This window comes from Lissotriton helveticus, chromosome 4_1 (genome assembly GCF_964261635.1).
Source record: "Lissotriton helveticus chromosome 4_1, aLisHel1.1, whole genome shotgun sequence".
NCBI classification, from domain to species: domain Eukaryota; kingdom Metazoa; phylum Chordata; class Amphibia; order Caudata; family Salamandridae; genus Lissotriton; species Lissotriton helveticus.
Genome location: NC_136063.1, coordinates 1371108333 through 1371123632, shown reverse-complemented (window position 1 = coordinate 1371123632; position 15300 = coordinate 1371108333). Strand labels below are relative to the sequence as shown.

Sequence of the window (15300 nt, the reverse complement as noted above, 5' to 3'; positions counted from 1 at the left end):
TTCTCGAAGCTCAATCTTTGGGCTCGGTGACATCAACTGGTCCTAGACGAACCATCCCAGTACATCACGACATTCTCTACACATGTTGGATTGAGAAGGTATCAGAGACTGAGCTTTGGAAAATCCAGCGCAGCTGAGGTGTTCCAGAACACCATCAAGGAGCTCCTCGCTGACCTCCCAGCCATAGCTAACGTCAGTGACCATATTCTCATCCACGCCAAGTCCATCCCAGAACACAACGCGAGAGTGAGATAAGTACTCCAAAGGATACAGGATTCGGGGCTCACACTACAGAGGGATAAATGTGAATTTCTCCAGCAGAGGCTGCCGTTCTTTGGGTATTTTTTTTTCCACGGAAAGTGTTGCTACTGACCTAGAAAAAGTGAGAGACATCAAAGAGCTCCCAGCTCCCACCAACATCACGGAGATGCGCAGTTTTCTGGGGAAGGTCAACTACTGTGGTAGATTCATCAAACATCTGTCCTCACTAACTACCCCACTAGGAGAGCTCACCAAAGCCTCAAACCCCTTGGTGTGGGGTCCTGAACAAGAGGCGGCTTTCCAGGCAACCAAAGATGCACTCTCGAGCTCTACCACGCTTAGATACTTTGACCCACGACAGTATACTCAAGTTGCTGTAGATGCTGGCCCAAAGGACTCAGAGCTGTCCTGTTACAAAGACCCCGCGAAGAGGATGCATGGGCTCCAGTGGCATTTGCGAGCAGCTCATTGACCGCCATGGAGCAGAGGTACTCCCAAATAGAAGAAGAGGTGATCACAGTGCATTGGGGGTGTCGCCACTTCCACTTGTATGTCTATGGGAAAACATTTCTGGTCACCACTGACCACCAGCCCCTGATTCAGCTTTTCACAGGATCAGTGTCGAAACCTCCACCTCATACCAAAAAATGGATGCTCCAGCTGCAAGAGCATAACTGTACAATTGAATACCAAACTGGAACAAGTAATCCGGCAGACTATCTGTCCCGTTATCCCAGGGCTGCTATGCTCAGTGAGGTTGAAGATGCCAAGGAGACCAAGGAATATGTCCGGTACGTGGCCGACAGATCTGGGCCACTACCCAACTCTCTGGGAGAGCTATGCCACGCAACCAGCCACGGTGAATGCTTGCAGAAGACAATTGAAGCTGTAAGGACCAACAAGTAGCACCTCCTGAGGAACAAAAGGTGATTCTTACTCTCGAAGCCAGGAGAGTGATTGAGAGCCTGTTCCAAGTAAGACAAGCACTAAGCACTGATACTCATGGCTGCCAACTTCGAGGGCATTGGTTGGTCATCCCAACAGGTCTGGTGGACCGCGTGATCCAGTTAGCGCAGCCGGGCATCAGGGCTTGGTACAAACTAAGAGTTCTATCAGGACAAAGGCCGGGTTTTCCCTGATAGACGAAAAGGTGGAAGAAGCAGTGAGATCATGTCAGGTGACAGGAGAACTGAATCATCCTCTCCCGATAATAACACAACAACGACCTTAAGGCCCCTGGATAAGCGCTAGCATGGACTATGGGAGTCTCCCAGATGGGAGACACTCATTAGTAATTTTAGATGACTGATCCAAATACCCCGAAGTAGAAGTGCTGTCCTCCCTGAGGGCAGGGGAAGTAATCCCAAAGCTGGAGAAAGTGGTGGCTACTCATGTTCTCATAAAGTAACTGAGGACGGAAAACGGTCCCCTCTTCTAAGGGCAAGAATTTGCATCATATCTGGCGTCCTTGGGAGTTGTTCACAAAAAAAGTCTTGCCGAAATGGCCCCAAGTTAATGGGGAAGCTAAAGGTTTCATGAGGACTCTGAACAAAGTTCTAAGAATTGCCGTGGTTAATGGGGACTCTATAGAACAATCCATTTACTCATTTTTTTTAGACTATCAACAAACTCCCCATGTTACTACTGCCCGTGCCCTTGGAAACCTGTCAATGGGACGGTTGGTGAGTTACTCAATTCCTCACCATCCTCAATGGGTTCCAGAAAGTGTGGACGAACATGCTGTGGGCCACCGGAGAATGAAGTTCAATGACAAAGTCAGCCGGCAGCCCCCAGTGAAAAAATCCCTTCTCAAAGTAGGAGACCTGGTTCTATTTCAAGACAGGCATCCCGGCAGCAAATTCAGGTTACCTTTCGAGAAGGAACCATGGCGCATCACCCATATCACGGCCCAGAAGGGTTTGGATTTATTTACGAGAAAAGTATCAGGTTTCAAAAGGTTCTATCCTGGCTCTGGACTAACGCAGGACAGCTCTAGCAGTGACAATACCACGGGCGATCATGGAGAATGTTTAGAAGAGGACTTTAATAATGACCTGCCTGACAGTGCCTATGTCTCGCCCCGCAGCCAGCAAATCAGTCAAGGTCCCAGTCCCATAACAGTGCAGTGAAAACAAGCTTGGTGAGTGCAACTTGAAATTCACTGGAAATTTTTTTTTAAAAGTCAGTTATGTTTCAGCAAGCACAAATCTAAAAAAGCCTTGAAATCCACTTGTAAATTTCAGGACTTTTTCAGTTTCACTGTACCATAACAAACCTTTAAATGTGTGTGTATATTGATATAGAAATCTATATTTACCCACAATGATCACGATGTACTGATTCTCGATTTAAATGTTTTAAATACAATCCCTTGATTTCCTGTATGACGATGTAATGCACCACTAACACTCGCAAGAAATAACTCCGTAGGTGTATAGACATAGAAAAAGTAGGAAACAAATTAAACTGCATGTGCACTAATAATCAGGAGTTCATTTTTACTTTGCTGCGTAATGACATACACAAAACAAAATTATTCAAGGTTTTCAACTTTTCAACATAAAAAACTGGGGCATATTATCAAGACGGGCGATAAAATTATCTCAGTTTTAGCGGCAGAAAACTGCAGCTAAAAATGTGATAATGGGCTTGATAATATGCTCTATGGAATTCCAATTGAAGCCCAAGTTAAATGTGAAGGACATCTAACATGGGCTTCAATTGGAATTACATGGAGCATATTATCAAGCCCATTATCGCCATTTTAGCGGCAGTTTTCTGCTGCTAAAACGGCGATAATTGTATCGCCTGTCTTGATACTATGCCCCACTGTTTCAAAAAATGTAACAAACAACATGGGGGCATATTAGCAAGAAGCTCGTTAAAATTATCACAGTTTTAGGGGCAGGAAACTGCCGCTAACACGGCGATAATGGGCTTGCTAATATGCGTTATAGAATTCCAATAGAAGCCCAGGTTAAATGTGCAGGACATCTAACCTGGGCTCTTATTGGAATTCTATAATGCATATTAGCAAGCCCATTATCGCCGTTTTAGCGGCAGTTTCCTGACGCTAAAACTGCGATAATTTTAAGGAGGTTCTTGCTAATATGCCCTAAAGCAGTGCTTTAAATGAGCCGGTACTCACCGGTACTGAGTACCGGCACTTGTTAATTTTCCCGCATCGAGTACCGGCACTTTTTCTTGAATAAGGAGAGTACCGGTACTCACGATGGCCTGGTTTTGATGCAGTTGGTGCTCCTGTCATCAATCACCTCGCACGTCTGCAGCCCCTTCCACTCTTAATCACAGTGGAAGCACAAGAGTGATCTGCATATGCTGCTCTGGAAGCCATCAGAGCAGAGATGTGGCTGCAGGGAGGTTTGATTAGCCTTTGTTTTTACACAGTAGGGGCAGAGAGGTGGCTATTAAATCTAATGGGCGAGGGTGTGAGAGGCATTGTTCAGGTAACACTGTGCTACAATGAAGCTTCTGTAGCAGAAAGCACTATTTGTAAACTGCTACCATTAGACTTTTTAACACGAATTCGCCAGCACATCTATCACAAGACAAGATGTTGAGCACTATGTAAAAGTCAAAGGCTTGATATTGTGCATCTTCAAAACACATACAAGCATTTTTTTCCAGTTACTGATGCCTGTGGTGGGCCGAGAATGAAAAGAGTGTCTGATAAATTGCTAGCTTTTTTGCAGCTAAGCATTTACTAATGGTATGACACAGGAAGCCAATGCCTTTCTCTTAAGTAAGATTGGGGCACCATAAGGAGCAAGAAAGTGGATAACTCTGGTGGTTAATGCGCTTGCTAGAAAGATCTGTGTGCATTCTAATCTAAGGTTCAACTCAAAATAAAATTGCATCGAGGGTCATTGTGCCTGCTGGAAAGCATAGCATGCAACATGTAGTTCGGAGATTTTTTTTATGTAGATAGCTCAGTAGGATACTGTTTTTGTTGCATAGATCCTTGTCTTCCCTGCAGGTCACAAGGTAACATCCTTGGCATATATCTTAGATAATTATGTCCCTGCAGCAAGGACCTGCATGCAAAAACAAGGCATATACATATAGAGAACCTTACTGTTTTTTCTCAATCATTTAATTTTTTAAGGTTGCTAAAAAGGGGTTGCTTTAGGTAGTAATAGTAATGAACACTTAGTAAGTGCTATATAAATGGTTAATAATGTAAAAAGCTAATGGACAGATACATCTGATATTCTAACAATGCATGCATATTTATTGCATATAAACCTTAGAAAGGTAAAAAAAATGAAGCCCCGCCTCTTGTTCCGCCTTTAGCACCACCCTATGCCCGCTCCAAGCTCCACCCCCAGTCTATCTCTCCTTTTGATGAGTACCTGCACTTATTTTTGTCCATTTAAAGCGCTGCTCCAAAGTGCTTTAAGGCAGCGAAAGCACTATACAACAAAATAACACCATGTGCACAGTCGCTCCAATAAACACAAAGAAGTGCCTATCAGAGACGTTCACTTGAACTGGGCCGCAGTGGCGCACTTTCAACAGTATTTGTCGTGTACCTGATCAACCGGAACCTCCACTTGTGTATTTTCGTCTTCCTGAACTTCCGTGGCTCCCCATGTTTCAGATCTCTTATCGCCAGCCTTGAAAATGCTGTCATCTGCAAACAGAATTGGGTGTGATTAAAACAAGGAACGCTCCTGACACCTTGTGGCAATATTGAAGAACTGAGTTGAAGAACTGTAACTCACTTATTGCCAAAGAGAGGCATTTGTTTCCAATGGTTTTTTATTACCGTTTTTTTAACAGTATTTCGCAATTTCCTAAGAACTAAAAAATGTGTTGCCATATTACACCCATGTCAATTGGGTACGTATTTGTTAGAGTTGCCGCTTCCTATCTTTTCAACGTCTCTTTCTGACTTTCTTAGCAAGATTCTGGACATATGACAACGTCGATAGTGTCAATACGTATGTTACAGGCCTCCTCCTAGCCAACCCCTCGTCCCTCATAATATTATGATTTAATAACAGAACCTCCTCCTTCCGGCTCGCTCTTGAGGGAGGTTAGATGGGAGGAGTCTGCCGCTGGTCTCTACCTTAGCAGTAATCTGTTTTTTTAGCTTCTGCGTCTTTCAAATCGTGTCTAATGTTTTCTGCTGCATCGGGTAGTAAACGCTGTTGAGTAATTAATGGAAACCAATATATTATAATAGAGCCGGTGGAGGGGGAAAACGGGGGGTTTGCAGTGAAGATGGGCAAGAAGACACTGGAGGTGGGTAACAGTGCATGGCGCAAACTAGCTGTATACAGTGCTGTACTGTGACAGAATGATTGCCTGAAATGGGATTTTTAGGTTTTGCTACACAGAACATGTGTTTCCCTAGTTTTAACACAGGCATACAGCTTATAAATTATTTTGCTTTCACCCTATCTGCTACCTCTATTGATCCTTTAATTACTTACACCCAAAACAGTACTACTCTACTCTACACCACTTCACTCTATGCCACTTTACTTTATGCCACTCCATTGTACTCTACGCTGCTCCACCCGAAGTCACTCTATGCCACTTTAGGTCACTCCACTCTACGGCACTCCACTCTACTCATCGCCACTCCATTGTACTCTCCCCACTCCACTTCACTCTACGCCACTCCATTCTACGGCCCTCTATTGTATGCTGCTCCACTCTACTCTCTGTCTCGCTACTCAATGCCATTCCACGCAACACCACTCCAGTCCACAAAATGCCTCCCTAAAGCACTCTTTGCCACTCCACTCTACACCACTCTGCTCCACATCAATCTACTCTTCATCACTCTACTCTGCACCACTGTACTCTATGCCACTCCACTCAACCCTTTGCCACCCTACTCTACGCCACTGCACTTTATGCCATTCTACTGCATGCGACTCCAAATCACTCTACACCATTCCACTCTACACATGCCACTCTACTCTATGCCACTCTAATCTATGTCCTCCATTACACTCTAAGCCACTCTACTCCACCCTCCTCGGCTCTATGCCACTCTACTCCACACCACTCTACTCTATGCCACTCCTCTCCACGAAATGTCATTCTATGGTGCACTATGCCACTCAACTCTATGACACTCTACTATATGCCACGCTACTCAATGGGACACCATTCTACTCCACTCTACTCTATGCCACCCCACTCTACTCTACACCGCTCCACTCCACACATTGCCACTCTACAACACTCTACCCCACTCCTTTCTATGCCACTCCAGTCTATGATATATCACTCTACTCTAAGCCACTCTTAGAGGGGCTGATCACTTGTGCTGTTTGTGTGCGAATGACACTGAGACTGATTCATATTACATGGATATGCAGGAAGTTAGACGACATACGGAAAAGCCTGTTAAAACCCCTCTTCAGGCAGCACGGAGCAAGGACCTGCAGACAGGCAGTGATGATGTGTTTTAATCCCTCCTTAGTTCAGCTAAACTGTCATTTTACAAAATTCTTTGACCTGACAGCACAGAGACTGGGAAGCTCTTGCGGCCAATAGTAGAGACCTTTTAAGACAACAGCGGACTCTGAACTTGTCCGCTCCACTGGTTTCAAAATTCTGCAGTTCATATAAAGCCTTCAATTGGCCTGCAATCCTGTGACAGTAGTGCTACTACAAAATGAAAAATGTTATGTCTTTTAATTTCAACACAAAGGCTTGTTTTAATCTTAAACTCTTTAATTGTTTTATTAAATGTAACTCCTTTCATATTAACCAATAATGTACTGAATGCAACGGTTTTAATTAATCATGCATAATACATTTCTTACTTCTTACTTCACTCTACGTCACTTCACTCCACTCCACTCCACGCCACTGTAATCTACATCACTCCACACCACTGCATGTTACTCCACTCTTGACCACTCTGCTCCACACCACTCTACTCCACTCCACACCACTATATGCCACCCCTCTACTCTTTGCCACTCTATTCTACACAATTCTAATCTACGCCACTCCACACCATGCTACGCCACTCTACTCTATTCCACTCTACCGTGTGCCACTCTACTTTATACAATTGAACTGTATGCCACTTTATTGCATGCCTCTCCACTATACACCATGCGACTCCACTTTACATCACACCACTCAACTTTATGCCATTCTACCCTACACCAGTCCATCTTCACAACTCCACTCTATGTCTCTCAACTCTACCCCACTGTACTCTGTGTCAGTCAGTCAGTCATAAAAAACTTTATTTGGTTTGTTACAACCATAAAAGTGTGTACTTTACATTTTATAAAACTTTATAAGAACACATATTATTACACAGTTATAAAAATGCAACACGTGATCATTTCCTGGTGGATGACACGGCTCCTTTTGTTAAAAATCAATATCCTACTGAATTATTAAAATCACAATGAATTAAACATATATAACAAAACCCGTCCAAACACAATCTGTACATTACTGTTAAAATACAATCTCATTTGTATTCGGGGGATTACTTGCACCTATAACTCTGTACACTGGAGAAACGCCCTCACTCTATACATGTATTTCCCCAAGGCACAGGCTATATCCAAATTTGTCATTTCCACTAAAAGGTTGGCTGCTTGCTTCCTATTCATAATCCTGTATTTTTTAAATATCGGGCATAAAATCTCCTTACGTATATCAAGAACCATCAGACAGTCTAATAGAATGTGTATAATATCACAGGGGGTACCTAACATACAAGTGCAGTTACCATCCTTATTTATCATGAGGTTTTTAATCCTATTGTTTACGTAACATGGATTGATTCCCATTCTCACTTTTAGTACCTCTCGTCTGAGACGGTGATTCGGCAACTTATCTAAATAGGGATACGTCTGATCTTCTGAAGCCCATATTTGGGTCATATGGAACACCGAAACTTTCTGGAGGAGGTACTCTCGATCACTTGTACAGGACACGTCGGATCCCAAAGACCGTAGTTCTTTCTTGCATATTGTGGCGTGTCCTAGCTGCATACATAATTCTAATCCCAGCACTCCATATGCTTCTCTTAATGCTGCCCTTGTTTCTTTCACCCAAGATAACTCACTAGAGGCAATTTCTTCACTACACCACTGTGAGATTTTTTGGGGTGTCTCCCCGGTCCCTAGACGCTGCCAAAATCGTATTAGGGCCATCCTTGTAGTTATTGCCCATGAGGTAACTCCCAGCTCTAATCTTACTGCTTGTACCATTGATGATTTTGGCAGTGAGAACAAGCTTTTCAGGATCAAACCCTCCTCTTTATCCCAACATTTTTTTCCGCTTAAAAAGAGAACCTCTGCCCCATATAGAAATTGCGCGGGGATCATAGCTAGATAGGCCTTTATAACCGGCCCGTCTGACATTTCTCAATAGAAACTATTAAATCTTTTTAAGCCCTTCGTGGAAGCCATCGCCCTCATTTTTAGTGCTTCCAAATGGGTGGACCAGTTCAGATTATTCGTGAACCATATTCCCAGGTATCTGTATTCTGTTACCTTCTCCAGTAATTCCGTACCTAGACACCAAGAGAACCGGGACTTACTTCTACCGAAACATAATATTTTGTTCTTCTCCATGTTCACTACTAATTTTTTATTTAAGCAGTATTTATAGAACACGTTTAATTTCCTCTGCAGACCTACCTCTGTCTGGTCCATAATCACCAAATCGTATGCATATAACAGACAAGATATGTGGTTACCTCCTATCTTTGGGCTAGCCCCTCGGACCTCTCTTAAACACCAGGGTACTCTGTGCCACTTCTACAGATTTGGTATCTTTCATAAATTCACATGCTTTAATCTTATCCTGTTGTCAGGCTGGGAATCCCCAGTAATCGTACATATCAGTAATGCCACTCCACTCCACTTCAATCTACTCTATGCTGTTCTACTTTATGCCACTCCACTCTATGCCACTCCACTCTATGCCACTCCACTCTAAGCCAAACTACTCTATTGTGCTCTACTGTACGCCACTTTTTGCTACTCCACTCAACTCTACGCCACTTTATGCCACTCAACTCCATTCTAAGCTACTCCACTCTATGCCTTTCTACACCACACTACTCTATGCCACTTCCCTCTACGTCACTACACTCTATGCCGCTGCATTCTACCCCACTCTAGTCTACAGCACTCTACTCTATGCCACTCTACACCACTCTGCCCTACACCACTCCACTCTTCTCCACTCTACTCTATGCCATTCAACTCTATGCCTCACTCCTCTACATCACACTTCTCAGCACCACTCCAGTCTAAGCCACTCTACTCCACTCTATGACTCTACTCTATACAATTTGACTGTATGCCACGCCACTTTATGCCACTCTACTAAATGCTAGTCCACTCTATGTAACACCACTCGACTCTATGCCACTCTACCTTATGCCAATCCACTCTACTCTGCGCCACTCCACTTAATGTCACTCATCTCTATCCCACTCTACTCTACACCACATCTACAGTGTTGGTCTCCTTCATATATGCATGTTCTTTAATAATTCCCTGTTGTCAGGCTGGGAATCCCCCAGTAATCTTAAATAGCAGTAAACAGAGTTAAAATGGCCATAGGCCTCAACAACAGTGTTTGTTTATGATCACATCCACCTCATTTGAAGCAAGTCACACTTCGGCTACTAATGTGGACGTGCCAGCTCTGCTACTCCTCCTAGAGGACACCATAGCTTAGATTTCTACTAATCCTGAGCCGTGAACTCTGCTCCATTTGAAGAGTTTGCAAAGTTGTTGGTACTCGGCTGATCTCGCGGTGTTCCAAAACACTCCAGTCTGCGCATCGGAGTTGTTTCCTCGCTCGCGTTCGTAAATTGGGTTAGTTGCCGAGCACGAGTGAGTAAAATCCAATGCTAGACCACTTCGCTGCGAGATTTCTCAACGTGGGCGGTTGCAGATGGTTGATACCGCTCGTGTTTAGAAACCTTCAGTTTGCTTTGAGGAAGCTGCTGCTCAAGTAGAACTTCTACTCGATCGGCAGAAAGAAGAAGTGCCATCTTGCACTGTGCGAGATGCTGTTTGCGCTGATTTTACATTGCAGGAGAAACACTCGGCACTAAAAATCAGTGTGAAAGGCGCAAGGTAACCGAATCTGCCACTTGCGAAACTACGCGTAGCTTGGTGGAGTTTTTTTGTCACTTTGTGGAGTTCCACGTAGCAGAACTCTGCGAACTCCGCTCGGGGTTCATTTCTACTGCACATTGTGTGCAGGTGTCCCCAAGCAGAACTCTGCTCTAAACTTTCAGTGACCTTATACTGTTGCTTTTCAGGTCTGCCATCAGTCTGAACCAGCCGCGGTCGGTAGTAGGAGTTCCTGCAGGGCGGTGATGTGGGGAGGGGGAGGGGCAGCGTGGGGGGTAGTAATGTATGGATAACGGAGTATAACAGGTAAGTAAACATATGAATAAATCAAACGAATTTCGTTGCGCGCACTGCATCGCATTTGGTTATGCAGTGCATGCAACAAAATTCGTTTTATTTATTTATATGTTTACTTACCTTTTATACTCCGTAATCCATACATTACTACCCCCCACCCTGCCCCTCCCCCTCCCCACGTCACCGCCCTGCAGGAACTCCTACTACCGACCGCGGCTGGTCTGAACCAGACCTATTCTCAGCTTGCAACCTACTCTAGGATTCTTTAGGGGAAATTCTTTATTTTCTGGGCCAGGGAGACCTTTTCATTTACTAACTGTCACCAACTGTTACCATGACTAATAGTGAGAAAAAAATCTAATTTTTAAGGCCTGCTCCAAATGTGGCTGGATAAGGTCGATTCTGATGACTGTTATGACAAATTTCTTTATTTCTTTTATCATAAACACAAGCCTTCACACTGTGACATTTGTAATACTTTTCCTACAAAAACTCTGAAAGGGAGCACTTTATTTGTTGAAAAAAAAGAAATGACCTCCTTCTTCGGTTGGATGCCCTCTCTTCAGGGGATGATGCCATGAAAAGTGTTCCTCCAAGCACTTCCACACAACTTGATCTAGAATCTAAAATGCCAGAGACCCCATCCTCACATAAAGGTACTGAAGTTTACTCAGAAAAAAACTCAAAACATCATTAACACAAGTCTGTGGAAACAAAAAACAAAAACAGTCCCTCAGAGCCTTCTAATTGATTTTCTGTCTCCACCAGTGATTTCACCATCAGCGGCAGTGAAGAGGGATCCACCCCTGACAACATTACTATTGTCACCTGTGACACCATCCTCCACGATGAAGCTGCTGATGACATCATCGATACCGGAGTCGACCCCATCGAAATCCACAACATCAACAACGTCCAGATCATCTTCAATGGCACCAGCTTTGAAGTTCAGGACACACCGATTGTCAAACAATTGCCGCCGGCATAGTCTACAAAATTACCAAAGATGTTCCTGTTTTCGATGCCAACTCTGTTGACAACAACCCCATCAATGACAATCTGGGACAAATGATCTTTATCTCTAGAGGTTGAAGCCACCGTAATCTAGGGGTAGAAATTCATGATAATTAGCAGTTTTCCTTTCTGTTGTGCCACAGCTCTATCTCATCTATCCATAAAGAATGTGTTGCGCAAGTGGACTGGAATCCAAATGACCTATGGCCAATTGGGTGCTGTAGGTGGAGTCTTCTCTATCCAGCAGAACAAGGCACATGATGCATAGGAAGGACAGCAGCTCACTTCTGTATCGAAGGTGTGGAGTCCTTGGCTTTGCCTCCGGCCATAGTCATTGTTAAGCTGTTGCTCCTGTCAGGCTTCAGGCTGGCCCGAAAGCACCTTGAGACTATGGTTAGTTCTAATGACTGGACACCATGTAGAGAAGGGAACTGTGCACCTCCTGGCATTTATGCACTGGAGTCCACAATGACTGCCACTGTCTTCCTATTGTGCTTCATGATGGTGCTAACCACACCCACTGTTTGAGAACTGGTATTTCATTGTGAAACACTTGGGCTTGGCCTGCACTGTTTTCTTCTCAATCTCAGTGTTAGTCTCACTTCTGGAGATCATTTTTGCTGGGCCAGTGACAAGATGGAGGAGAAAGGATGTGATGCACCTCTTGCAGGACTTGAAGTCTGCTTTTTCAGCAGACTCTCAAATGTTGCCCCAAGTTTTCAATGTAGGGTTACCAGCTAAAACTCTGGTACACATTATAGCAAGAAAGAATCATTAACCTAAAATACGTACCTTACAATGAAACTATATAACAGTTTGAATGTACAGAATGCCATACTTTGTATAATACAATTTAGATTCTTCATTTTCCACTGTGAGATGTAATCCGCCTGAACTAATCAGGCTCAAATCCTATAGCAATACGGGATCTTTGGTCTGGCTTAGAGGCTGCTTAATCTGTCTCATCAGCCATGGTAATCAAAAAAATTCAATAAAAATAAATGTATTTCTACATTGTGAGAAAGTCATCGTTTTTGCCCTGATCACCCCAATTTTTTGACTGATGCTGGTGGTAGCGGACTCTAATTGCACCATGAGCTCTGCTAACGAGGCCCAGGGCCAGTGCTCTGATTAAAAATGTATATGGTAATTAAGTGCAATTACAATTGGCACTGGCAACCTACCTGTAAATCCTTAGTATATGGTAGGGCATGTAGGTTTGGAGGCCCTGTAGCTTTGAGGCACTTCTGAAAGCACTGCTGTGATGCCCGCTGTCATTTTAGAAGTCAGCCCTGCTTTGCAAGTTGCTTTTAAATTGAAAGTACATGCAAGTTCAACTTTGGATCTAAAGGTTCTTCCAAAGTATTAAACTACCTTATTTTTATATATAAGTCACCCCTAAGGTATACCCTAGGTGCGCAAGGGAGGGTGCTATGTAAAAATAGGCTGGGGCATTTTAAAATATGCTTCATATGCCCTGATGTGGGGAAAACGAGCAATTTTGTTTTTCTTCATTGTAGCATTTTAGCTCCATAGGCTAACATTGGGATATTGTAATACAGTGTAACTATAGATAGAAGTGAGCTAAAATAATATTTCAAGGACTTAAACGAGTGGTAATGATAAATCCAATAACTTATCACTGTTGAATGTATCATAACTAATACACAAAAGACGTAATAGAACTTTATTGTCTGTGAGCCAAAATACAGCCTTTTAGCAGCCTTCCTTGATTGGCCAGTCTTGACAGGCTTACCCAAACTGCTTTGATGAGGTGATAAGTGGCCTGCAGAGATCTTTGATTATCTGGTGGGGGAGCTCTGTAGCTGCAGAGAACAGGCCAGGAAGGGAACTGGGGAAAACAAATTGGGTTTCAAAGAGAGCAGGGAAGTAAGGAATGCCCACCAAGCCTACCCCCCTCTTCCTGTACACCTCACCAGATGGGAGCCCCAGGAATGGAATTTGCAGTAGGCCTGGAAGGGAGTGATAAGGGAAATGAGCCACACCAGTAGGTCGGCTTAGCTAGATCTTTCTCCCAAGGAGAGACATTCTCAATCTTGAATTTTAAAGTACAGTGCTTTGTAGGACAATAATATGCAGCACTTTAGAGGAAGCTGGCCTGCTTTTGGGTGGCATCCTGCACCCCACTGTACAGAAGTGCCCACCTACTTGTCACCCAGAACATTGCATAAATATGTGAGAGCTGCATAGCAACTCAGATCTGCTTCCTGAACTACAAGGAGAAGAAGGACTGCCTTGTTGGAACCCTGCTCTGCACCCCAAAGGATTGCACTCTTAAGGACTGCTCCTGCTGCACACTGGGAACTACAGCCCTGAGGACTTTGCCTTGCTTCAAAAAGGATTAAAGAGTGGACTCCCTGAAAGTAACAGGTGAACTGAGCACACCTGCACCATCTCCCCCAAGACGTCCCCAGCCTGGAGTGCATTCAGTGGACATGTAAGAACTTGGCAGGTGCATTGTGGAAACTGTAGTCCCAAACTTTCAAGGACCATCTCAGAGCTTCTAGACCCTTTGATTTGTGTTTTGGATACTTTGAAGCCTGAAGAGGAACTTCAGGATGAAGTTCCAGAATTTGGAGCAACTCTTAGAAAAAGCATCATAAGGTGACCCACCAGTCAACGAGAGCCAGGCTGCCTATGTCAAACCGTGACCCAGCCAAAAATGTAGGTTTGTCATGCTGAAACGTCCAGCACTAAAGACTTCCAGGATTTCACTGAGGTCTCACACTGAGCCAAATTGCCGTCATTGACCCAAATTCCGTCCTGAAGAGGAACCGCGCTGGACGACAAAAGAAAAAATGTACAGAAAAGTTTATAAGTGCGAAGGTAACATTTTGAACGAGGCCTCCCGCTTAGTGTATCCAACCAGGGTTCCATTGCGGTCAGCCTCAAACTGACTTTGTCTCAGCCAATCGTGACCAGATATCCCAACTTGGTGCTATATGTTTTTAAGCACTTCAAAGTGTTTAGTCTTTAAAAGTTCATTTTCCCGGCTCCCGATATTGGACTTTTGTTGTTTTGGTGTCATTTGCCATTTTATTCATAACAATATTTCCTAGTTTTATAAATCGGTTGCAGATTTTTATTGTGTGTTGTGTCTTACTTATTTAATTTATTGGTGTTTTTAAATGCTTCACACACCTGTCTCCTGAGTTAAGCCCGCCTGCTTGCAGCCAGCTACCAAGGGTTGAGCAAGGGACTAATGCATTGAGACCTTGACTGGATCTTCTATTGCATTAGTGGCCTCATTGCTAGTTGTAGATGTATACTTACCCCTACTAATAATCCATCTTCCAACATCTATCTATATCAAAACGAATGCATGTCTGTCTGTCTGTTTGTCCTTTATGCATTACTACACCATTCATCCGATCGCCATGAAACTTTAGGAAGTTGTTGAGTACACTCCCCCGAAGGTTTCTGGCATAAAATGTTTTTAAATATCGGCCCCCCAGCACCCTCATAATCTTTCGACTACTGATGTACGCACCAGACGGAAAAACAACAAATCATGTATCCACAAGCACTCGAATAAATAAATAGAATTAAAACACCATTCATCCGATCGCCATGAAACTTTAGGAAGTTGTTGAGT

The 15300-nt window shown here is 43.7% G+C and overlaps 1 protein-coding gene across 1 annotated transcript in view; it reads right to left on the bottom strand.

Annotated features, from left to right (window-relative positions):
• DCDC2 (doublecortin domain containing 2) overlaps positions 1-15300 on the bottom strand; it is a 739932-nt gene that overhangs the window by 156602 nt on the left and 568030 nt on the right. Inside the window, exon 8 of the mRNA XM_078687928.1 lies at positions 4815-4915. Coding sequence (XP_078544054.1) covers positions 4815-4915 — 101 coding nt within the window. The remainder of the gene's footprint in view (positions 1-4814; positions 4916-15300) is intronic.